Raw genomic sequence first — 23,595 nt, 5'->3', positions numbered from 1 at the left:
GATGTTACAAGACAAAATGTTTCCCAGCAAGGACCATCACTGTTTTGGATCCTCTGGAACCAGTTGTGGTGTTGTTTGTGGTACTTGTTGCCCTATCTGTGTTGTGTTGTGGTGTTGTTGTCAGTGTGTATCTAGAGGTCTGTATTTTGTGCCACTTTTGAATTCTGTTGAATGTCAGCTGCCTTCTGTATAGTAAGTATGATTTATTCGCACACTGCATTACCATTTGTGCAGTAGGTGGTAAGAATAAATTCTACCAACGGTAAATTAGGACAATGAAAATAAAAATAAGCTGATTTGTACTGGGATCTCCATCTGACTTCCAGGTCCCCGCTCTTTTTGTCAGCATTTTATTTTCATGTTTATATGAAAGCAGCCCATCTGACTGTTGCCTCTAGTCTGACCTCTCACTCTGCATGGGCCTTTGAGGTCAGCAGTGTGGGAACATGTTACTGTCCGTCTGGCCTGGACTCCTGGTGTTTGGGAATTCCCACATGGAGGATGTTGCTGTGTGTTTTGCGGAGCCCTGAAATGCAATGCAGTGTGGGGTTATATGAAGAGAGTTGTGTGCTGTGTGCGAGTAGTTGTCAGGGCGGCTGGAGGGGGGGGGGTTTGGCAGTTTGTTTCTGTTCCTGGTTGCCAGAGAGACGCCCAGCGCATGCGTCTGCTGCTGCACTTGGCAGACAATAGCACTGCTGCTTAGCATTCAGAGAGAGAGGCCAAGGTGGCGCTTCCCACCATCTGCCAACAAAGGCCCAGGTCACCCAGCCTCCCTCGGCCCTCCCTCATTTCCTTCCATCCCCCCACAGCTCACCTCACCCCACTGTTGGCCCAGCTGAGAAAACTGAGGGCTACTCCCCATTTTTCTCCCCCTTCTCTCTTTTCCTCGTGCACCCCCTCAGCTGTGTGGTACTTTCATCTCTCTCTCTGAAAAGGCTTTTTCTCACTCACACAACTTTGCTGGTCTTGCTTGGACAAAGAGCCGTGAAGTTTTAATGTAACCACTGAGCCAGCCGGGCAGGCTCGCTGTCAGTTATGCAGGACTGCTACGTAATGTATGTACTCAGCTGGTAGGTCACACAACACAGTACTCCTGTATTTCAGGACAGGTGTGTGCAGCCTGCATGAGAAGATATTCCCATGAGCATACTCACTGTGGGATGTTATAAATAAACTGCTGAGTTGTTATGAGCCAGCATGCAGGACTGTACTTTCCAGAGAGGGAGTGGCCTGTTGAAGAAGACATCCTGTCACTTCTCTGCCAGTTTTGTAATCTACATTTAAAGTGCACAATGCTGAGGTGTTTTTTTCCTGCATTTACTCTAGAAAAGTGTTTAAAATAGATCAGGAAATTAGCTTAATGATGTTTTTTAATGGGTTCAGTGCTTTTGAGAATTCTTGTTATACTTAGAATTCACAGTGTTTGGTTGAGCTATCCCACCCACGCAGTGATGCTGAGAGGTTGCTGATAAAGTTGAGAATGTTCATGTGCACTTGTCAGCAAGTGATGCTAGACTTTTTGTCAGTGCATTGTTAATATTAGTGTCAGAGCAAGATGCAAAAGCAGCATTCCAGCAGTGTTAGAATTCCCAGGCAGACAAACACTTAAATACTTTATTTCCTGGAAGATTTTAGTATAAACAACTCATGTTCAGCAACCCCCTCTGCCACAGTTAGCCGTGCTGAGATGTTATTGTCGTACATAATAGGAGTTCTTATATGCAAATTAGAATAAAGACTTCGGCTTATATGCACTGAGTCAATACAATGAGATGAAGTTTCACCGCTTTGTTTGTACACTCTGTTACCAACACCAACATGGCTGTCAGAAATGATCTCACAACAAGAGAAGAGGTATTAAAACAACAGAAAATGAGTCTGGTTGTTATGCGGCCATTTTTGCTTTTTAATTACATATTTTCAGGCTCATACTTTAACAGTTTTATGGCAAACTGAGACTTTTAAATTAACGTCTTATGTGTATGTGGCACAATTCTAACAGATTAAAAAACAATTAGTTCTTTTCACATTGACCATTGTACATATTTTTCTTATGAAATGAAGTCCCATAGGGGTCCATTGGAAGAGGCAGGGCTGTGTATTTCTTTTTTTTTTCGTCGTATGGATCACACATAAATATACCTATAAATGTAGGTGAATCCTCAGTGATGTGACCCATAGGTGAGCAGCTTTGAAGCCTGTGGTAGCTCCAGCCATTGCCAACCTGGCAGTGGCTGACTTTCTGGCTTATTTAAAAAATAGGTAAAGTCCCTTAAACAAGCATTACTCTAAGCCTTAATATTAGTCCCTTGAATAAGAAATGTAAACAGTGTATTGAAGAAATGTAAACAGTAGCTCTTATTGGGCAAGAGGCAGGGTACACTCAGGACAGGTTGCCTGCTTATGGATTTCATAATATCATACATGCCATTAATAATTATAATTTGAATGTTTATTAATGTTTAGAATTTATTAGGTTTTATTTTACGCTTACTACTTTACCTTATTTATATTTCTAACCTGTCTTTTTTGAGTATACATGGAGCACCTGGAATGAAAGCAATTTCCCCCTGGGATCAATACAGTATTTCTGATTCTGATTCTGATTAAATATTTTCCCAGGAAGTTGTGTGTAAAGATTGAGAAAATACCTGCTAGCTTATGCTTTGTCCACTAAGGTTACTAAGTAACAGTAAGTCAGGGCTGTATTCTTCACATTTTTTAAGGCTGACTGGCAGCATTTCAGAGATGGACAACACACCGTTAATCTTTGGCCACAGAGTGGAATTCATGATGTAGAGCTACTATTGAAAACAATTATGTTCCTTCTTTAAAAAAAAGTACAATATCTGAGTCTTTAGTTCACCATTCATCAGTAATTAGGTCAAACTTTCTCTGTGCTCTCAATATATAATCAGCCAATATTGATTAAACCTTTTGACTTTTCTCATCATCATGTCTTCATCAGGATTAAGTGCTGAATCCTCTGTCTGTGAATGAGCATTTAATGGTTGTTTTATTGTTGTATTTACATTTTGTTGCTCCGCCTTTCTTAGAAGAGCAAGTTGGCAGCCTGCACCCTTTTATTTCAAGCTAAAAACAAATAGAGTCTCTGCCTGTGCTATCGGCATCCAGGACTATTGTTGCTTAAGATTTGGTTTGTTAGAGTTGAATCCACCATCCTACCACCTATTGTTCATACTGTGTTAGTGAAAGAGCAGTCTCAGCAGCAGCAGGCAGGCAGTGAGAGCTTTGCAAGCTTCGTTTTTATCCAATACTGTGTGTGTGTGTGTGTGTGAGAGAGAGAGAGTGGCCAGTGAGCCAGCAGGGAGAAGGAGGGTTTGTATCTGCACCATCTGGGCTGTCTCCACTCACTTCCTGTACCTCCACTTTAAGCCCTCTGCACTGAGATTTCCAGGTAGTTTGTATCAGTTAAATGGCTCGTGGCAGGTTTCCTTTTGGGCTGTGTGACATGTGTGCCGTGACGTGGAGATTTCGGATGTGTGGTTATATTGCAGCGGAGGCAGTACTCCTACATTTATGTGATATTCATCTACAGATTAGCTAAGTCAGCAAAAGCAGCACTGGGCTCTCACTATGACCCTCTCTTTCCTCTTTTCCACATGATTTATTTAGAACGGTGGTTGTTAACTTTTACAGCTCTGATTTGTTCATTTATTCACTTATAGCAGATTACAGTTTATTGAGCTGTATCATCCCCTTGATCATACCCCTGCTATTTCTAAAGGCCGTCTTCCCCTTTCTCTCTCACACACACACACTCAGCACTTAAGTGGCTTTACAGTAAGCTCATGATGAAGTAGGAGCCGCAGCAGCTTTTCCTTCCTAAATGAGGCTTACAGGTCACTGTGGGGTTGGGGGACAAGGAGGTTGGAGCAACTTTATGATCTCCTCAAATAAGAGTTATCAATCTGATCCATTACTATTTTACTATGAACTATGCTTTTAACTGTTTCTGCACCTCTGTAAGAATGGTAGTCATGATTAGAAGTCCATTTAAACAGGTTTTGTTCAGGATTACACAGTTACAAGGCCACAAATTACACATTTTTACATTGTTTTTAATACATTACAATACATTTGTTTGTCTTTATTTTACAGATGGAATTGTGTAATTTATGTAATTAACATTTACACTTACACAGATGATTTAGGATTATGTATCTTTATCTGACTGCTGCATTTCTTTCAGTCTCAGCAAGGGTCAAGAGTGAATCACTCAAGCTGGTGTAGTTCTGATCAGGAGGCTCTTGTAGGTGATTTTTCATCTTCATCTAAAGCGGCTGCCCATGTTGTAAGTCTTTAAATTGACATTGTGCTTGCCCTCCTTCCCCAGTGCAGAAAATTAATGGAGCTCAAACAAGTGACTTACATCTAATTTATGGTTGGGCCTGGACATGCAGTAGAGCATGGCTGGTGATCTGTGGGCGCCCACATGGAGGGCTTGACATGAATGACGTTTTTACCTCAGGACTTTCTTTGCCTGATCACCTGGATATAATGCTGCATAGACACCCGGCTGCCATTATAGTCTTGTAAAACTTAACAACAAAAAAGTGATGGTGTGTGGCTTTTAGATTGATGGATTTTAAAGAAAGAGGTTTGTGATGTGGTGAGGCTTCAGAAATTGTGTGCTGATAACAGTAAAAATGTATGCAGAGCAATATTGCCTCATAATTTGATAAATCAGGTCAGCTTCCATTTTTACTTACACCTAAATGTACAGTAACTTGTGCTTTACACCAGGAAACAGAAGCTTCAATAAGCACCACATAGGCAAGCGTTCAGGCTGTTTTATAGGTTTCTGATTGCCCAGCATTGTTTTAGGGTTGTAGGTTATATTATCATGTGTTGGTCTTGCATGTTATTGGTAGTCCTGGATCAGGTCTTTGGCTGAGTTGCCGATATGTAAGTCAGTTGTGGAATACATATTCAAGATGTCTGTGATCACAAGCTCACATCACAATCCATTCTTTTAATCATTTAAATAATCTCTAGTCTGCCAAATATTTTGGTCAATTTTTATGTCTCAGACGTATCTGATTTGGGATTGATTTTCCAGCCTTTGCCAATGTTGACAACATCTCTGACTTTCAAAGGGAAATGCACTTGTTGCTGTAGTTCTCCCTTGCCGGCTCAGGGTCACATCGAGCAGAGCAGACAGATCAGGTTGTCTCTCTCTGTTAGGACCCCCTCCTTGCTCTTGTCTCGTCACACAGCAGAACTGGGTCAAGAAATATTTTTTGATTAATTGCTGTAAGTGGTATTGGAAGTTTTTCCTCACATAAAGGAATTTTTGGGTTGTAGCCAGAGCGCAATTGCCAAAAATGATTAAGAAAAAAAAAATAGATGTCCTAAATATCTCCTAGTCTGCGAATAGAACATTTTTACAGTCCTTATATTTATAAAATCTGAATCTGAATGTTTTTTTCTATTTGTTTGCTCAAAATGATCCATAATTAAAGCACTGCAATTCTTAGATGACTTTTCAGCTTACAAGAGATAACTGCGAATCACTGAGAAATCAGTCGTTTTGATACCAGATTCGAGTGGGAATATTTTTTCCCGCTGCTTAAGGCACAGGAAAAAAATTAAAATAGTGTCTTCCCTTCTGTTGTTGTTCTCCTCACCTACGCTATCATATCATTGTCGAGACCGAGCCTCTAATTACTCCTAATTTCTGTGTGTATGTACGCTGTGTGTGTGTGTGAGGGGATGGGTGTGTTGTTTTTTCCAAATTCTCAAGCAATGAAACGGATAACACTTCCTGCTGTGCATCTGTGTGTCTGATTTGCAGCCCTCCTTTTAAATGATTCTTTTGCTGCCTTTATCTTCCTTTCTCCTGCGTTATGAGTAGCAGTGCTGGCAGGGGGCCGAGAGAGATGACGGCCCCTGCAGGCAAAAAGCGGAGTAAAAGGAAGAGGGCTCAGGGCAGAGGGAGGCGTGATTTGGGTGAAAGGAAGAAAGCCAGACGTTCGGTTTCCCTTAAACCATGTGATCAGCAGTGTGTGAGCCTGTCTGTCACAGGCAACTGCCTGAGCAGGTTACTAACTACACGACTCTGTGTAGCTGTTACACATTCCCTCTTTTGTCTCCCCTTATATCTGATTGATGTCTCCCAACTGAGTCTCATTATTACATGTTTCAGAAGAAGAAGTAAAGAAGGATATCTTCTGTTCAGGTTCCTTTCTGGGCAGTTCCTTAAGCACTAATAAAACCTGAAGTGTTGTAGGCTTTTGCAAGTGTCATGATGAAATTTTTCTCCGCTGCTAGCATAAAGAAAAGATAATTAATATTGAATGTTGTTTATACCTTTGCTGCTCCCGTGCTGTGTCAGTTGTTTAATCTTCGGCTCTGGCTGTCCCCCAGCATGAAGTAGCCCAGAAATCCATTTCAGATTTTCCCTTTAACTCTTGCAAAATGGTGAAGGTACATAGTGTACTCTCAGAGATGGGGCATGTTGGGCGGGGTGGTGTGGTTGGGGGATCTTTGGAATCACACTACGCAAGCTATTGGAGTTTGAGGAAAGCCCTTTGGATTGGAATAGCCTGAATATTTTGAACTGGTATGAATGAAGTAGATAGAGCAGGAGGTGTGAGACTGTCCAACAAGTCACATCAGTACTACAATCAGTTAACAGTATCGGCAATATTGGGTCTTTTACATGCATATTGAATATATGACGTAATCTCACCTGTTGCTGCTGCTGTCCAACTCTTGGCTAATATGAAATGTCTTTTTAACTTCCAGCCACATTGATTTTGTTCCCTAACGCAGCCTCTCCAGAATCCCACGGGTTCAGCAATCACTGGACGACCGAATTTTTCCCACACAGCCTGGAGTCGCTGCAGTCTACAGCGTGAGTCATTGCATGAAACCCACTTTTCCAACACACTCATGCATCCACCTGTGTATGCTGCATGCACAGAGAGTGAGCACCTGAAAGAACTGACGCTTCCATTGCCTTGGAAGAAGTTCCTTTCCCTTTCAGCCAGTTTCTTGTGTATTTTGCTAGCATTTTCATGTGTAAGTGTGCGTAGTTAAACACACAACGAATTAGGCAGACAGGTCAAGTGAGTTATTTGAGTGATGAGATGACAACTCGTTACCTTGAAAGCTTTGCAACGAGTGTTAATCTGTCTACATGATGAGGATGCTAGAAGCTTACTCCTTCAGAATACTAGCAGCTCTCCTGCTGTACAGTATCGGCATTGCAAAGTCAAGAGGGGTGAATTGCAACTGTGATATTAATTTTAACAACCTTGACTTATTATCTGTATGGAACAGTAAAATGAAATGCCTCCAAACAATGAACACCCACAAATACTGTGCTTAACACATCGTATCCTGTAGTTTAGGCAATCCTGAAGCCTGCTTATTTTTCATTTTCATGTTTACGATGATGACAAGTCTCATGCAGGACACACCAGTGCCTGTCTGAACTATTTAACATCCATCCTGAAGTGCTTGGAGCAGGTGCACAGAAGTCTATGGCAGAGACAGAAATCCTCCGATATTGTCTTAAATGAGAAAGAATATGTTGTTAAAAAAATCCTTCTCAGCAGTAGTTTCAGTTGCTCTACCCTCTTTGCTATAAACAGCACACAATATGAGGAACTCCTTTCATAGAACAGTCTTTAAAACCATTGTAATCATGCTCTGGTGAAGGTTTTATGCAGAAATACAACAGCAGCAGCTTCATCAACACTTGATTTTAAATGTATTCAAAACAAAAAATTAACATATTGTATAACTTCAGATGTGTGATGCCTGGAGTTCACAGACATGAGATAAATTCCCTTCAATTCCTGATGATACAATTGTTTTTTAAATCTACAGTGTAAACCTGCATTTGTGCGTGCTTAGTCAGTAATACATACTGCTATTATCTGGCCACAGTAAGCCTGTTGTGAAAATGTCTCACCTCAGGGCACCCCTGCCATTCTCTGACTCCTTCAGGAGTTAATTAACATTTGTTGTATCAGATCTTTGTCATAATAATAAGCCCATAATTCTTGCTGTTTTTTTATCCTAACCTGCCCAGAGCATCACTTTAATGAGTTAGGGATATCAGGTAGATGATTAGATTAGATTAGGTCAATTTGATTTGGCTGAACTTTGGGGCCATTTGTTGTCTTGTCCTTAGTGGCCTGCCACACCTACGGTATCTCTCCTTCAGAGAACAAAAACAAACCCAACCTGACATCCTCTTGTCCTCTGAGGATCCTGTATTTTTTGAGTGCTGTGCTGTTAGAATAATGTTCTGTTGTGGACTTGTCCTCTGATTAGTGAAATGTGCATTCACCTGGAGGGTGGTGAGTAGGTTTAGCAGAGAGATTTCTAGACTTTGTAAGGTACTGATTAGGGCCAATCCTCTCAGACACCCATTTTTTTATTGATGCACACCTTGTAAATGTACATTTACAACAGAGTAAGAGGATGTAGATATCGATTTAATCCCTGCTTCACACTTTATTGATTTTTTTTTTCCACACAAAATGAAACTAACAATACAGTTTACAGGCCACTGTCAACATTGTTGTTATGACCATTTGTAGGAAATTATCAGATTTGTGGTTTTTGCCTTGACTGTGCAAGCAAATTGTAGCAACAAAGAACATTTTTTTCTGGTACTGATTACATTTCTGAAATGTGGGAGGGCCAGTAGGAGCTACACAGTACACAAGGAATGTGTAGAGATATAGGCTGTAAGCCTCTTCATCTGCTACAGTGTAACAGCACACAAAACACTGAAGGTTTCTGAACTCTGCAAGTTTGTCTTAAGCTGCAATAATGGAAATGAAATGGTTGTTCTTTATGTGGTGGATATAGCTACTGTACCCTTTTTTCCCCCTCCCTTTTTGCCATGTACAGCTTCTATATAGCAGCTTACTTCCCCTCCCCCTTCCCAACACGCTGTATGTCCTCAGAATCAGTCACTCGCCTGAAGCACAGCAGGCTCCTCCCCTGGCAACAGCAGCTAGATTAGTTGCGTTATCCCAGGTCATCTAAGGGAAGTGGGCCATACAGTGAAGGTATAGAGATGCAGAATAAAGGGGCATACTATAGAAACCTTTCAAATAATACCTGTTAGATTTAAGTCTGGTGTACCTTTGGATATACAACCATTAGAAATCTTTTCATGTCAGCGTTTATAACAGGCCAAGGGGGAAAAAAAACAAAACAAAAAAAAAACAGGAGAGGTGGATTGCCCAGTTTTCCTCTCTGCCTTAATGTCTGCGTACTGCTTTCTTTCTGCAGTATCCTGTCTCATTCCCTGGTGTGTCAGGCCTGCTGCAGCAACAAGCAGCACCTGCAGTGATGCCAGCCCATAGCTGCAGCAGCCAGGGCCCATCCTGCCACACCACAGGATGAGAACCGAATCATATCTCATCCCTTCCTGATACTGCTTGCGGGTGGCGGCCACCCTGAATACTCCATTGGCCCACATCAGTGAGGCTTGTTAGGCATGACTCAGTTGTATCTATTGTACGAGGCATTCCCTGTCACAGATGAGTGGTATTGTAACATGATCACTCGACCCATTTTTGCCATATGAGGCCTAGACATCTTTGCACAGCAGAATCTGGCACAGCAGGCTGCAGAAGAGGCCAGAGCCTCGTCTTTAGCCAACCGCAGCAGGCTTTAGCTGTCATGCACATCACAGGTTTTCACCTCTGCACACATACAAGGGCTAATCCTGCAGCTTGACCGCTTAATTTACATTCCTCAGCTGGAGGGCAGACTAATGACCTGTGGAATCCCACCACCGCTGTTCCCGCTCTGCAGCAGTCTGCAGACTGAAAGAATGTCTCATTTTGTCTGCAGGTACCCAGGCACGCTGGCCCTCCTTACACTGCTCACGACATCACAAAGGGACACCCTAATTTGGCGGGCACCCCGCCTGGTCACGCCCACTCTCCGGCGCTCTCTCAGGTATCAGTACCCACAGCTTCCCCATATCGCTACCCTAAGGGCTGGGAGACAGGCGGAGGGGTGAGTTTGTCACTGTGGCCGCCGTCATCCTTTGTGCATACTCACTGTTGGTCTCTCCATTTGTCTGCCTTCTTTCTGTGTGTCAGGGCTGGGTGGATCAGACCATAGTATAATCATATAATCACAACATTATACAAAACCATCTCATACTCAAAATTAAGTGTCATCAACTACATCTTTCATCTTTTCATGTTTGTCATTTCTCTGTTCACTGTGTTGTTAATCAAATCTATTAAGTAAATAAGTAAATATGGATGGGTGTACCCCAGTGGATTGCCCAGGGAGCAGACATCAGAGAGCACATTAGACAAGAGTTTCTGCCAAATCGTACGTGCTAGGTGGTAAGGATTGTCAGCAACTTGTTGCGTTTCCTTATCAGTCATTTGGTGATTTCACAGAAATTAGTAACAGTAACATAAAATATCTTAAATGAAGCCCAAAAATGATGAAAAGACTTTAAATCCTGTGCACTACAGCCACAGCCATGCATCCACAGTATTCTTTAAACAGTTCCTTCTTAATTAAAGGGTGCAACCCCAGCACGCATGTTGCACAACTAGTAGAGGAAATGCACCCGCACTGCTGGTGCATTGTGCAGCATTGTAATGTGAGATTATCATTTATTTTTTTAATTTATTTCTATCACAGTCTCCTTAAGGTTGTGTAAGTGATTCCTCAGTTGACAGACATGTCAACTGAGGAATCACTTACACAACAGCTATTTCACTGTAAGGTCACAATGTGTTATCGTTTGGTCAATCTAAAGTATGAACATGTTGATTTATCTTAGAGGTGCCAGATTTGGGAAAAAAAAGTGTTACCTGTCATTTTCTGACTTGATCTTTTTTATGAAGTCATTGTGTGAAAAGATGTTTTATAATGAGGTTGGCTTGAGGAAAGATTAATGACTAAATATTTTGTTGGGTAAATATTTGTTAGAAATCTATCAGCAACTTTCTTCATCTTTAAATACAGTGAGGTCTATTTACACATGATAAAGATCGGATTGGGCAATGACAAGTGACGGTGCCAGAAAGAGACCGAAATAAACCAGGACCAGACATTGTGAGATTCCATGGTTTTGTTTACCATTTGGGAAAACACCTAGATATAACCGGTAACTATGTAAAAGGTCACCCCGTTAATCACCAACACATAAACACAACCAGACGGTGACGATGCGGCTGTGATGTTGGCACCTGTGCCTGCCCAGCTGCTTTCGCTTACAAGCATGTTGACTCCATGACTCAGCTTCTCTGGAAATATGTGACTGTGCCTACAAGGAATCCTGTTGTTCCTCTTTACCGTTATAGCCTAATGACCCACCGACTCATCCTAAAGCAGCTCCAGTGTCTCACCAGCTGTCTAAAAATAGCCTTGTCAGCCAGTACAAACTTAAATTATCACAACCGTACAGGCCGCAGATCTGCTGAAACCCACCTCTCTGTAGCTGCACTTTTATACCAGGAGAAGAACAAAGGAACACAGGTTTTACAGTCCTTGAGGGTACCAATTATCTCTGAACCGTAGATAAAGCCCAAGTGAAAATACTTTCTCCCAGCATTATCAAAAGTAAGGTAGTGCTGTGATGTCTGGTGTGAAATGTTTTAATGAAATGACTAATGACTGGGCGCTGTACATTTTCTGCTCTCTCTATATATATAACCAACCTTCCTTCCCTGTCTATTTTTCCTTTTCTTCCTTTTCACAGTCTCCATACAACCCTGGGCAAAATGCTGGCTCCGCTCCTTTAGTGTATTCTCCCCAGACACAGCCAATGAATGCACAGCCACAGAGTCGCCCGGTGAGTCTCCCTCTGGTCCTTAGATTTACAACACACCTGCCTCCGAGTACCCAAACAGTTTGCGGTTTAGTGTGACTGTGTTTGAAGACAGACTCTTCATTGAGTCAGGAGAAATCTAGTGTTTAGAAGCCACCAAGGGCCACCTCACCTGTTGACTGTATGTTTTATCAAGGCCTCCCGTATTGTTTTCTAAGAGGTCCCTAACAGTTATGCTGCTGTTGGTGCTGTGGTTAGGTACATACTGGTGTCATGTAAAAGCTTATTTTACACATAATTGTAGGAAAAGATGATGCCCTCAAAAGAAAAGACATTGGAGTTCAGATTGGTCCTTAGTGAGGTGATTTAGAAGATGAAACAATCATGAAAATGAAATGCTAGATCAGAAGTTGTTGGGGCAATAAAGCAACAGCTGATAAGTTGTTTTATAGAATTCAGTCGAGGAAAAACAACAAATTTCAGGTTGTATTCAGTGTTCAGCAAGTTTTCCTGTGAAGCATAAAACATAGAAAAAAAGCTATTTATTGATTGATTTGTAGTCATTTCTGTTTTTTTTTTCAATTCATTTGCAAAGTAAATCTGTCTAATATTTATTTTTTATATAATAACACAAGAGATTTAAAAAAAAAAAAAAAAAACTTTCTAACAGATTCTGAAAAACCCTGTAAAAATGATCCCAAATATGTTACTGACTCATTAGTTATAAATCATGCCTCGCCCCTGCCCAGCCCCACAGGAGGCTAACCAGACCTCAGTCAGGTTGTATTCACCCATACAGTGAGTGTGTGCATAGTTACCTTGGTAAGCAGAGCCCCATTGGATACTGGGAGTTATTTTCATTCTTAGTACAATATGTACAGCTTTGACAGCTCTAAGATCCACATTGTCACATCAGGCATAAACCTGGCAGAACGAGTGAGGATTGCTATTATTTGCAAATACATGCTGTGACTGGGGACCGGTGGTGCATCATGTGCCATGTGTCTTTAAAAGCTTTGTGTTTTTTTATTGTTTTTTTTGTACTGGCCTCCATCGCTCATCTTATACTGTGTCTCTCTTATGCCCTTTCTTCTCCCTGCTTTGCCATCACTGCTTCAATCTCCTTGCTGGACCTCTCCCTCCTCCCCTACCAGTTCGCTACGGGCCCTCGACCAACCCCCCATCAGGTAATTTACCCCTGCTGAAGCCCCTCCTGCTCCCTCTCTTGCATCATCGTCATCAAAGCAGTTTGCTGGTTCCTGCTGGCGAAAGGCTGTGTGTGTGGGGCTGTTAACTTAAAAATAGTCTCAGATTAGAAAACAGTTTGGAACCCTTTAAAGAGGTTTTAATTGTCATGAGATGTTTCAGTGCAGCTAGTTAATCAAGATACCCAGCCAGGTGCACAGGGCTGTTTGTGAACTAGTCATGTTGTTGAGGTCGACTTTAGCTTGTTCCAAAAATCTGCATTTCATTCGGGATAGAATTGTGATGGAACAAATAACTTTCCTTTTTCACAGGATGTGTCCTTATGGTGGGGAGTCTCTCAGCCTCTCCTACAAAATGGATGCTTTATGTGTGATTATAAGGCTCTTTACATGAAAGAACCTTGTCATTCATTTACATACACTTTGCCGCTAGGGACAGGCTGTATGTCTGGGTTAATTTTGCTTGTATTTGCTAGATATCGTGACATTAAAGGATTCAGATTTGTCAAAAACAAACTTGTCAGAATAGTTTTCATGCTGCTTAGTGCTCTCCTGAGGGGCTAAATTAGTAGTTTAATAGCGGGAAGGTAATGCGTGAGAGCAAAAAGCACCAGTATGTTGTGCAACCAAAGTGCATATACAGAACTTTCTCATGTGGTGTTTATTCCCTAATAGCTATTATAATTTTTTGCACCCTCATGAGGCTGTGGTTTTGTTAGGTTCCAGTTGTAAAAACCAAGGTCCTGCTGTTAAGTTGGTTGTTTTATTGCAGGTTGGGTGAGAGCTTTGTGGTTTTGGTGAGTTTTTCACAACTACACATCATTGATTGACATAAATGGCTGTAAAAATCTGAGGCTGTTTATTATATGTATATGAAAATTTGCAGGTTTTTCATGGAAGATGACAATATGTGTTATGTCTGTTGTCAAGGAAATTGTGTGAGGACTTGCCTCAGTGTTTGTCAGTGTTCATTTGTTCACTTGTGTCAGTAACACCCCAAATCCTGTTAGACAGTTGACACTTTGTGAACCTAAGGTATGTGAGTAGATGATGAAGGGCATGTTAATCTGTTCATGTCTGACAGTTCAGTATTTATGATGTTGTTTGTGTATTACCTTATGGGGGCTTTAGAGTCTTACACATGTCTGAGTCCATACAGCTTCCTGTTATCTGTGTGTTTGTTGATTAACACTGGAATGATTCATGCAGCTGCCCCTGTCTTAAGATTGATGTGTTATTCACACTCATGCACCCCAAGATGTGCAACTCGTTGTCTGACATCCTCGCCTTCTGGATGCTTCTGTGTGGACAAACTTTAAACAGACTATTAATAGTGTGGTGTCAAAGTGTAACAGGTTTGTTTGCTGGCATTAGTCTGTGTGTGTGTGTGTGTGTAGACTCACTCACACAAGTGCATGCTCTGGCTGTCACAAAGTGGCGCTGAGATTTCTTGTGCCACCACGGAAGTGGAATCGGAAAGCAAATGAAGCCAAACACTGGGCTTTTATATGAATGGAGAAAAAAGCTATTGTCCTCCTGAAACACAGTCGAAGCACAGTGAAGGGTGCAGAGATCAGAACATCCATTCGGCCAAAATATAAGTCTGGCTTCGAAGAGGGATCATCACAATTTGTTTTGTTTTGTGTGTGTGAATCAACAGACTAGAGCCAGAGGTAAATAGTTACCACTACAACAAGTCCTTAGGGAAAATTAATTTGACTTTTACCCATGAATATGTCTTCTTTGTTAGCTTAAAAGAATGGGAGTGGAATACAGTTCTGTTAGCACCTGAACTTGTGCTGGACATGCTGATCACATAGGGACACTCTTGCAGCTTTGTTTACTCAGTGTGTGCTCACTGTATGTTAGTTTCCATAAAATCAGAACAATATTTTTAACAAATACTATTTTAAGACATGTATTGTTCACCGTGTTTAACAAGCTAAAGCACCAATCGGCAGGCAGTGAAGTGACACCAATCGGCTCCTTAATACAGACGGGTGTCGCCTGCAACTTACCCTGGCATGCAGCCCTGAATACTCCTCCCCTGTTGCTAAGTCAGTGTTGCAGGTGACAGCCAGGTCCCACTGGGGCTTGGAAACATAAGCAGGAGAAAGACTGTCACGTAGACTCAGTCTGCACAGTTTAAAGACATCATGAAGTGCTGTTTAGGATCATTTAGATTTGTGTGCATGTAAATATCTGTGGCACTGTGCATGTTGTGTCAGGGTTGCCGCAAGTCAAATACTGATGTGACATTTTTTTTGTGTGCCTATTTTACACTCGACAAACCCACTCTGTGTTTAACGATTCCCTGTATTGAGATAATTGTCAGAGTAATTTTTGCCACTCACTGCAGGTCAGGTAGATGGGAATGAGTGGGTTAGTTTCCAGATGAATTGTGTGTGTTGTTGCTCATCAGTGCGGTCTCCCATTGGCTCTTCTCTCTTTCCTGCTTTCAATACACAAGGGAGGATTCAGGCCCATCCAGGTAACACTTACCTCTGTGTCAAAAGTCTCTCCAGACCTGCATGGCATGACGAGGAAGGAGGATGATCCCATCCCTCCTGACTATTAACCCCATACACCCCTTCATCTTCACTACAGTATATGCTCAGTTTAAACTGCTATGTCCTGTCTGTTATCCTGGTGGGAATCATTACTGAATTTTTTAGTTTGTAATTTTTTTCTCCATTCGTTATTCATCTTTAATGAGCTTGCACAGTTAAATGGACAGCATGCTTAATGAGGGAGTCAGTGAATTCCTTCCTAAGATACGTGTTTTTGTTTTTTTTTTAGTTCCGTTTCTTTTTTTATGTCCCTGAAAAGTGTCTGTTTCCTGTTGGAATATGTAATATTTAAAGGGCAGTTCACCCCAAAATCATATTCATATTCATATTTTTTCCCTGATGCTTGCAGTGCTATTTGTTCTTCTCAATTGGTTTGATGTGACTTCCAGAATTTTGGAGATGTTCGCCTCATCTTTAATTAAATGAAATGACATCACACTGAGTGTGTGCTGCCTTGGTGTGTGAACAGTTTTATGTAGGAACTGTTTTCTCCCAAAGTACACACGCCAGTTGTATCACTGCACAGAAGGCAGCATGCAGCCACTGATGATAACAGGCTAGTTCTTGTAACAGCTTGATTGAATGTAAACACCCTGAACGGTTGCACGCTGCCTTCTGTGTAGTGATACACTTGGAATTCGTACTTTGGTAGAAAGTAGTTCCTTGTTCACAACAGCCTGTGAAATATCTTAAGGTTAGTGTGTCATTATTATGTGTGTTCCATTGTATTGGAAAGAAGGCAAAAATCTGACAGCAGCTGACATCAAAGCTACCCAGAAGGATGAAGATCAATGCAGGTCACAGGACAAATATAAATACCTGTTCTTTTTAGGTGAACCAGTGGTGTAGGAAGCATTAAAAATGTGGGTGGGGGACACCTTCTGTGGGTGGGTGGTGGGGAAAAAAAAGTATATTAGTATATTATGAAATATAATAATATGAAGTAATTGCGATTTCCTGCGGATTTTAAAAGGTTGTTAAACACCTATTTAAGCTACAGAAGTAAACGCTTAACTCAATTGGGGGTGGGCCCATAGCTTCACCACATTCATCATGCCCACTAAATTCTGTTCTCGCACAGCACTGAGAGAAAAAGTTCTACCCGGGCCATGTGTAGAGAACAGGCTGCGAGAGCTGCCAAACAGGTGCTCAGAGAGGGAGAAGAAAGTTCTTTGTTCGTGTTGGTGTGCGATCAGCTTAAAACACAACTAAGGGGATTTCTCACAAAGACGCGTAAACTAAGGGTTTACTACTGTAGGTACAATAGGTGTTTAACGACCTGTTAAAATCCACCAGAATGCAGGAAATGGCCTCTAGGAAGTTAAAAATTTCCTGGGCGAGGGCCCCCAGACCCCCCCCCCCCTATTTTTTATGGCATGACATGGGAAGACAAATAACTGGCTTAGATATTTAGTATGCTCAAACTTGACTAGTTTGCCCATAATTTAGTACATCTGATAAATGTTTTAATTTAATTGTGTTCATCAAACATGATCAAAATTAATTTTAATATGATATGTGATCATTTTAGCCCGCTCATATATTTTGTGCACCCTTCTCACCTTTTTTTACCCCTGACCCATTTTCATGTCTACTAAAAAACTGAGTTTTTTTCCAAAAGCAATCGAAACGGCGTTAGGTGGAGTTTCCTACTCAGTAAATTTGAGGGGGGGGGGTAATATAATGGCAGCTACGCCTATGAGGTGAACTGTCCCTTTAATATTGATGTTTAGAACCCTACTGGATGCATCTATGGTTTCAGAGTCCCATTGTTTTCTTAAGCTTTGAGTTTTTGTTGACTCTTCTAAGAAGGTGTTTTGTCTGTTGACTTAAAATTTCTTGCTTTGCCAGCATTTGTTACTGAGATGGTCCTCAGGTAGCTGATAATAAACAGTTTCCTGGTCATTTCCCAGATTTCCAACAGGGCTATTTACAATAAAGCCATTGAAGCTGATTTATTATGCTAAGGGTGATTTCCCTCCTGGGTATTTTTTTAGACAGTTTTACAGCATTGTTTATTCTGCTCTCCTTCACTGGAGCGTGCTGTGATTGCGGTTGGGTATTCCCAGCTTGAGCTATAGTTGTTTGGACGTTGGTCACAGCTGTTGGTAGTGGTCTTTCTTCAGGACCCAGCACACAGGGATTCTAGCATTAAATTTTATGTGTTGTCCAAACACAAAGCCCATCACTAAGTGATTGTGACACTGTGTGTTTTGTGGAAGTCGTTGCAGCTGCAGTCACTGTGAGTACATTTTATGGCCATAATCGCTGCCTGATGAGGAGAGCCGCACCATGTGTCACACATTCAGCCCAACTGCAAGGCTGACCAAGCAGAAAAAAGTCCTTTAATAGTCAAAGGGCTTTTTTTAAAGGTGTAGGGTAGGAGATTTCGAAAACTCAGTGAGAGTCAGCCTGATTTAGAAAGTAAACACACGCCCCTTTCTCTGGGAGCTCACCCCGAAGCCACGCCTTCCAACCACATAGACGCATATTACCTGAAGACGAGCTGTGGTCTGTGACTTCGGCCATCATGCACGTACCTCTCTGGTAACCATGCACAACCAGCCAATACTACGCGCAGGGTCCACCCGGAGGATTGGCTGATGTTTTTAGTGTTTTATAGCTTCCACAGATGATTAATATTCTTCGTTTTAATGCGAAACTGCCAAACTAATCGGTTGCTATCAGACTGTAAAAAGAAGTTACACTAATTTAACAAAACGTGCATCAGAATGAAATCTCCTACCCTACCTTTAAACAGCTGTACAGATAAGCTTGACCAAAAAATGTAACAACAGGTTTACCATACCAGTTTAGAGGCTTTTACACGAAACTCCAGTCAGGTCCATCACCTGTAAAAGTGCCTATGACCAACACAGGAGGGTTCATTCTAGTAGTATTCTGGTTACTTTTGTGTGCTGTGGGTTTAAAATCTTGACTCTGAATGAAACCTTTTAAGATTTTTGGTTAGATAACAGAATTATATAATATATAGTCACAGAATGGTGCTAAATGCAGACACTTTGTAGATTCATTCATTGGACTCATTTGTGACCAGTGAAAATATAAAATCTAAACTTCAGTATTTGTTATTAAAGTTATGCTAGGAAGAGATATTAGGCCTGACTATGGCGGCAGAAGTGGGTTAAAATGCTTTGATAAGTAAATTGAGGGGAAAAAAATCAGCGCTTACGGTGGAAATATAATAGCGAAGACATAAGAGTTAGGTGTACTTGCTTGTTTTAGATAAAGCATGGCTGCATGCTGAAACAGGACCTCAGCCTGTGTGGTAGTATTTATTGTCTTTTCTTTTCTCTCAGTTTTTTCAGAGGACTCAGATGCAGACAGCGAGGCCCACCATCCCGACAAACACGCCCTCTATACGGCCCGGCTCGCAGACTCCCACGGCGGCCGTCTACCCCACTAACCAACCACCAATCATGATGACCATGACACCCATGCCTTTCCCTTCGCCACAGGCTGCACAGTACTACATCCCACAGGTACCACAAGCACTGTGATAGTGGTCTTCAAGTTGTAGCTGTGTGTATACAGTTACCTCCATATTGATATTCAACAAATCAGTCACTTTATTGATATTGAAGATGCATTTTTACCACAGTTTAGTTATATCTGCACCTTAACTTTATTAATTTTTTCTATGTATAATTTTCCAAAATGTAAACCATGTCTAAGCATCAGCTTTACCCCTAAATTTCAAGCAAATATTTTAAAATTTGATACAATAACAATGCACTGAAGATTATTTGTGATGCTAAATAAATACACACAGAAAATACTGGTGTATTGCAGCTGGTACTGGTTAGGCTTCTCTCATTACCTAAAAAATGTAGTTCATAATTCAGGGGCTTTTGCAAACCCCTTAAATGCAATTGTTAGAAAAAATGCCATCACTAATTTAAAAAAATAAGCAGTTTTTGTGTCTCACGATGCCTCTCCTTGTCCTCCATACTTGTAGTATCGCCACAGTACACCCTACGTGGGACCTCCTCAGCAGTATTCTGTGCAGCCCCCGGGGTCTGGCACCTTCTATCCTGGTCCAGGGCCAGGGGATTACCCTACCCCATATCGTGAGTCATCATGCCAACACAGATACACATCCAGTGTTGTTACACACACACACACACACATACAATCTGAATTCACACTATCTGTCAACCTTGTGTGTGCATAGAAATGTCATTAGAGTTGTACTAACATCTATTTTTCTCTTTTCCTTTTCTTGAAAATTCATTCAGATCCCCTCAGGTACCACCCACCTGTCTCACCTTCTGTCCCTGCTCCCGTTCCCACAGCTGGTCCACCATACTACACAGGACAGACTGTGTATCCTCCTTCACCCCCTATCATAGTGCCTACACCACAGCAACCTCTACCAGCCAAGCGTGAGAAGAAAACAGTGAGTATCTTAGTAGTTCAGTTTAGTCCTTTCTTTTTTTTACCCCCCTCTCATTAGTAGCTGTTGTGGTGATTTTAATTGGATTATACTGAATTGAATCATCAGTATCGGATGAAATTAACCCAGGGTAGCAAAATAGATCACAAACCAGTGAATGTTTATGCAAATGTGAATATGATTGATAAAAAATATACAGTTCAATAAGAGTGTAGATGTGTCTCTGTACAGAAATCACAGCCTGCTTACTCATGAATACCCAAAGACTTTCATGCGAGCAGTTTCATGTAGAAACAATTTTAAAGAAATTACACCGTAGCAGTGAATTTGTCCATTATAGACAAATGGTAGGGCTACACTAAAGCGATAGAACAAGCCTCGTGTCATGTTTAAAGGCTTTATAACTGGACTGGATGACCCTTTAATGCCATCATCTAAAGGTTTCTAAAGAGCTGTTTTGAAAGTGACTTCCTGTTGATCCAAACATTGGTAGGAGCTTGTGATCTGTGAGGAAAACTCCATGTCACCCAACAGGCATGTTTTATTTTTTTTTTTGTCATGCTGCACAGTTGTCAACATAGAGACATGTGGGGATCAACAAACGTCTGACATTGACATTGAACTTTTCAGTTTATGTGTTGTGATGTTGCCTCACAACATCACAAGGTGCTGTCTAGTTCCATTATATTTGAGAGAAGGGAGAAATGTATTCTGCTAATATCTCCAATACTGTGCACTCACACCAAAAACATCTAGATAAATAAATGGCACAGCACACCACGGGAAAAATATGAGCCGAGCTGTCCCTTTTATATGGCATTATCTATACCTTAGCTACAATCTTTTCTTTTTTTTTTTGGTCCATTGAGGCTTTCCACTCATCACGGTTATACATAAAAGATGGCTGATGCAGGGCTGCTGTAAGACTCGTGCGCTTTAGTGAGGTCTGTTTTTTTGTGCCATTGTCCTCCCAGATCCGTATCCGTGACCCCAATCAGGGTGGCAGGGATATCACAGAGGAGATCATGGCAGGAGGTTCAGGGAGCAGGAATTCAACACCTCCTGTCGGCCCCCCCTCCTCTACCCCTACTCCACCACAGGTAGGGCTCTTCTCTGCCTGACACACTCACCCACCTCTCACCTGCTGTTGTATGCAGCATAAAAAGAGGAGGGATGTCTCATGTTGCCTGATTGCAGCGTGAGCTCTAATCTCCTCTCTGCCACCATACGTGTGACAGACAGGACGTTGCCTCTGCCTCTTGGATAATTTATTCGGCCATCCTGCCCTCTCATGAGGAATTCATGATGGCTTTCAGTCCTGGATGTTGCAAGATTGTTGTTTATTGCTCAAGAACTACATTTTACTTATGGGCCATTTTAATTTTCTCATTAAAAAATATATAAACGGACTGTAATCTTAACACGTGTTTTAATCCTGCACCTGCTTCGTTCCTTTCACTGTTATTCACTCACTCACTTTTACAGTTAAATGCATATGTATTGTGTGTACTCCCACTCCTTCTACAGAATCCATTCAAATTCTCTAATTTAACTAATTTGGTCCTGCAAATAAGAAATCTGCCTCCTTGTCTATTAACTCTGATGCTGGCATCACATATAAAAATGAAAGATGTCACTGTGAATGATGAATGAAATACTACTACTACTTGGTAATACAGGATTGTTATATAGGCCAACATGACTGCTGTGTTGGATTCTGTAGAGGGATGTTGTGACTTCTTCCTCCCTGTGTCCTTCTGTGGATGTTAACAGTGTCTTTCCTCTTTTTCTCTGTCTCTTTGTGCCCTCTTGATTCATGTTTTTCACTCTTTTCTTTGTCCTGAGCGTTTCCCCCCTCCTTCTGCCATACCTTCCGCATCGATCTTCATCCTCTTGTCTTGTCTGTATCCTGTCTTCTATTCCCATCACTGTCCTCGTACTCAAACCATATCTCGTTGAACTTATTTTCCCGCTTAATCCTGCGTTTGGGCTTGTTTATCTGTTTGTACGTGCATCTGCTTGCATACATCTCTGTGTGGCCTCTCTTTCTGGTTTTCTGTGTTGCTAGTTTTTATGGCCACACCCTCATTATCCTCACATTTTCTACCTCAAATCGCAGCAGCTGAGCAGCAGCCAGACTCTGGAGCAGCAACAGCAGCAGCCGCAGCCTCAGCCTCAGCCTCAGCCTCAGCCTCAGCCTCCTCAGCAACAGCACGCTCACTCTGGAGGCTTCCCGTTGGAGCCACCTCAGCCCCCGCAGCCACAGCAGCCATTGACAAGCGGGGCTTCAGACACCAAACCAGGGCCAGGTCTGCCTCAACACTGACTCTTTTCCTTTTTTCCTTTCTTTCCTGAAACTTCTATAAGTTGGTGAAAACATCACATTAGACCCACAGGAAACCTACACTACACAATGCCCCTTTATGGCCTCTATATCTTCGGCTTAGTTACTTCCAGACATTTTACGTATCATTTCTTTTTGCTGTGACACACACTGCATGCTAAATGCTTTCACTTAGAATCAGTAAGTGCTGTGTAAGTACAACTTCCTGCTTCTTCCTGTAATTAGCTGGATCAATTTAAAGGCACTTCACAAGATATACTCATAATTTCTGCAACTGTTGGCTGTCATATGGCACAGATAAACACCAAGCGTCATTTCCATGACTAAATTCTTTTCCTCCTTTTAGATGATACGCCAAAATTGGAGTCAGCTGTCCAAAAGTCTTCCTCACCCACGCTCGTGCAGCCCGAAGCTCCCTCGGAGAGACTGGAAGCCAACACTTCTGTGTCAGAGCCCTGTCCTCCTGTTGTTGAGCCGGAGCTGCCCTTCCCCGCTCCAGTCGCTCTGCCGCTTTTGGTGGCAAACGCCAGTGAACGTCCCTCAGCCAGCGAGGTTGCTGCTTCAGCCTCTGCTCCCTCCTCCTCCTCCTCCACCTCCTCCCCCTCTGCTGGGGAGACCAAACCCTCTTTGGCACCACCTCAGACACCTAACACAGACAAGCCTGTTTCTGATGCCCCACGAACTTTAGCTGCCTCTCCGTCACCGGCTCCAAAGGCTTTGAATGGCCTTGCAGACTCTGGGACTGAGCTAGACGGCACAGCTCATGAGCCTTCTACTCTGTCCTCTGCTGCACTGCAGCCCCAGGCGTCTGCTCCGGCTTACAGAGAGGCCTCCTCCTCTGAAACCTTGCCCTCTGACGTGAGGCCAGAGGTGCCCATTGCTGCTGCGCTCTCCCCTATGGCACCTGTGGCCGTGGTGCCAGTCACCTTGACCTCAAGCCCCGTCCCAGCTTTGCCAGTTATGCTCCCACCTGGCCTTCCGCCTCTAGTGCAGGCCACAACAGAGGCCGATGAGCCGAGCAAGACCTTAGACACTAAAGACCTCATCCCCAGAGGAGGGCAGGAGGCACACAGCGGCATTACTGACTGCAAAGCAGAGTCCCAGCAACAAGCACTCAATAGGAAGAGTCCCACTACAGGTACGTTGTCTGATTCTCTTGATTACATGGGACGTTTTAAAAGTCTGCTATAAACTAAGAGGCACTGTTTGGTGACAGGCTGGCCTAAAATGAGAAGCATTTTTTTATGAGACCATTACTTTTT

General features: G+C 42.2%; 1 protein-coding gene across 11 annotated transcripts in view; it reads left to right on the top strand.

The window, feature by feature from the left end:
- The window catches only part of eif4g3a (eukaryotic translation initiation factor 4 gamma, 3a), a 44,373-nt gene that overhangs the window by 3,728 nt on the left and 17,050 nt on the right, over nt 1-23,595 (top strand). For 2 of the 11 annotated variants that reach the window (XM_028407335.1, XM_028407333.1), the window contains exons 2-11: nt 6,808-6,880; nt 9,850-10,017; nt 11,729-11,821; nt 12,952-12,984; nt 18,893-19,075; nt 19,552-19,663; nt 19,832-19,992; nt 20,955-21,089; nt 22,109-22,298; nt 22,680-23,471. In XM_028407335.1, the coding sequence (XP_028263136.1) occupies nt 6,808-6,880; nt 9,850-10,017; nt 11,729-11,821; nt 12,952-12,984; nt 18,893-19,075; nt 19,552-19,663; nt 19,832-19,992; nt 20,955-21,089; nt 22,109-22,298; nt 22,680-23,471 (1,940 nt within the window). Of the gene's footprint in view, nt 1-6,798; nt 6,881-9,849; nt 10,018-10,746; nt 11,590-11,728; nt 11,822-12,951; nt 12,985-18,892; nt 19,076-19,551; nt 19,664-19,831; nt 19,993-20,954; nt 21,090-22,108; nt 22,299-22,679; nt 23,472-23,595 lie in introns of those variants that run through there. The other 9 variants (XM_028407340.1, XM_028407343.1, XM_028407338.1 and 6 more) reach the window with 8 other exon arrangements.

This window comes from Parambassis ranga, chromosome 5, assembly GCF_900634625.1.
Source record: "Parambassis ranga chromosome 5, fParRan2.1, whole genome shotgun sequence".
Lineage (NCBI taxonomy): Eukaryota > Metazoa > Chordata > Actinopteri > Ambassidae > Parambassis > Parambassis ranga.
This window is presented reverse-complemented; position numbering and strand designations above follow the sequence as displayed.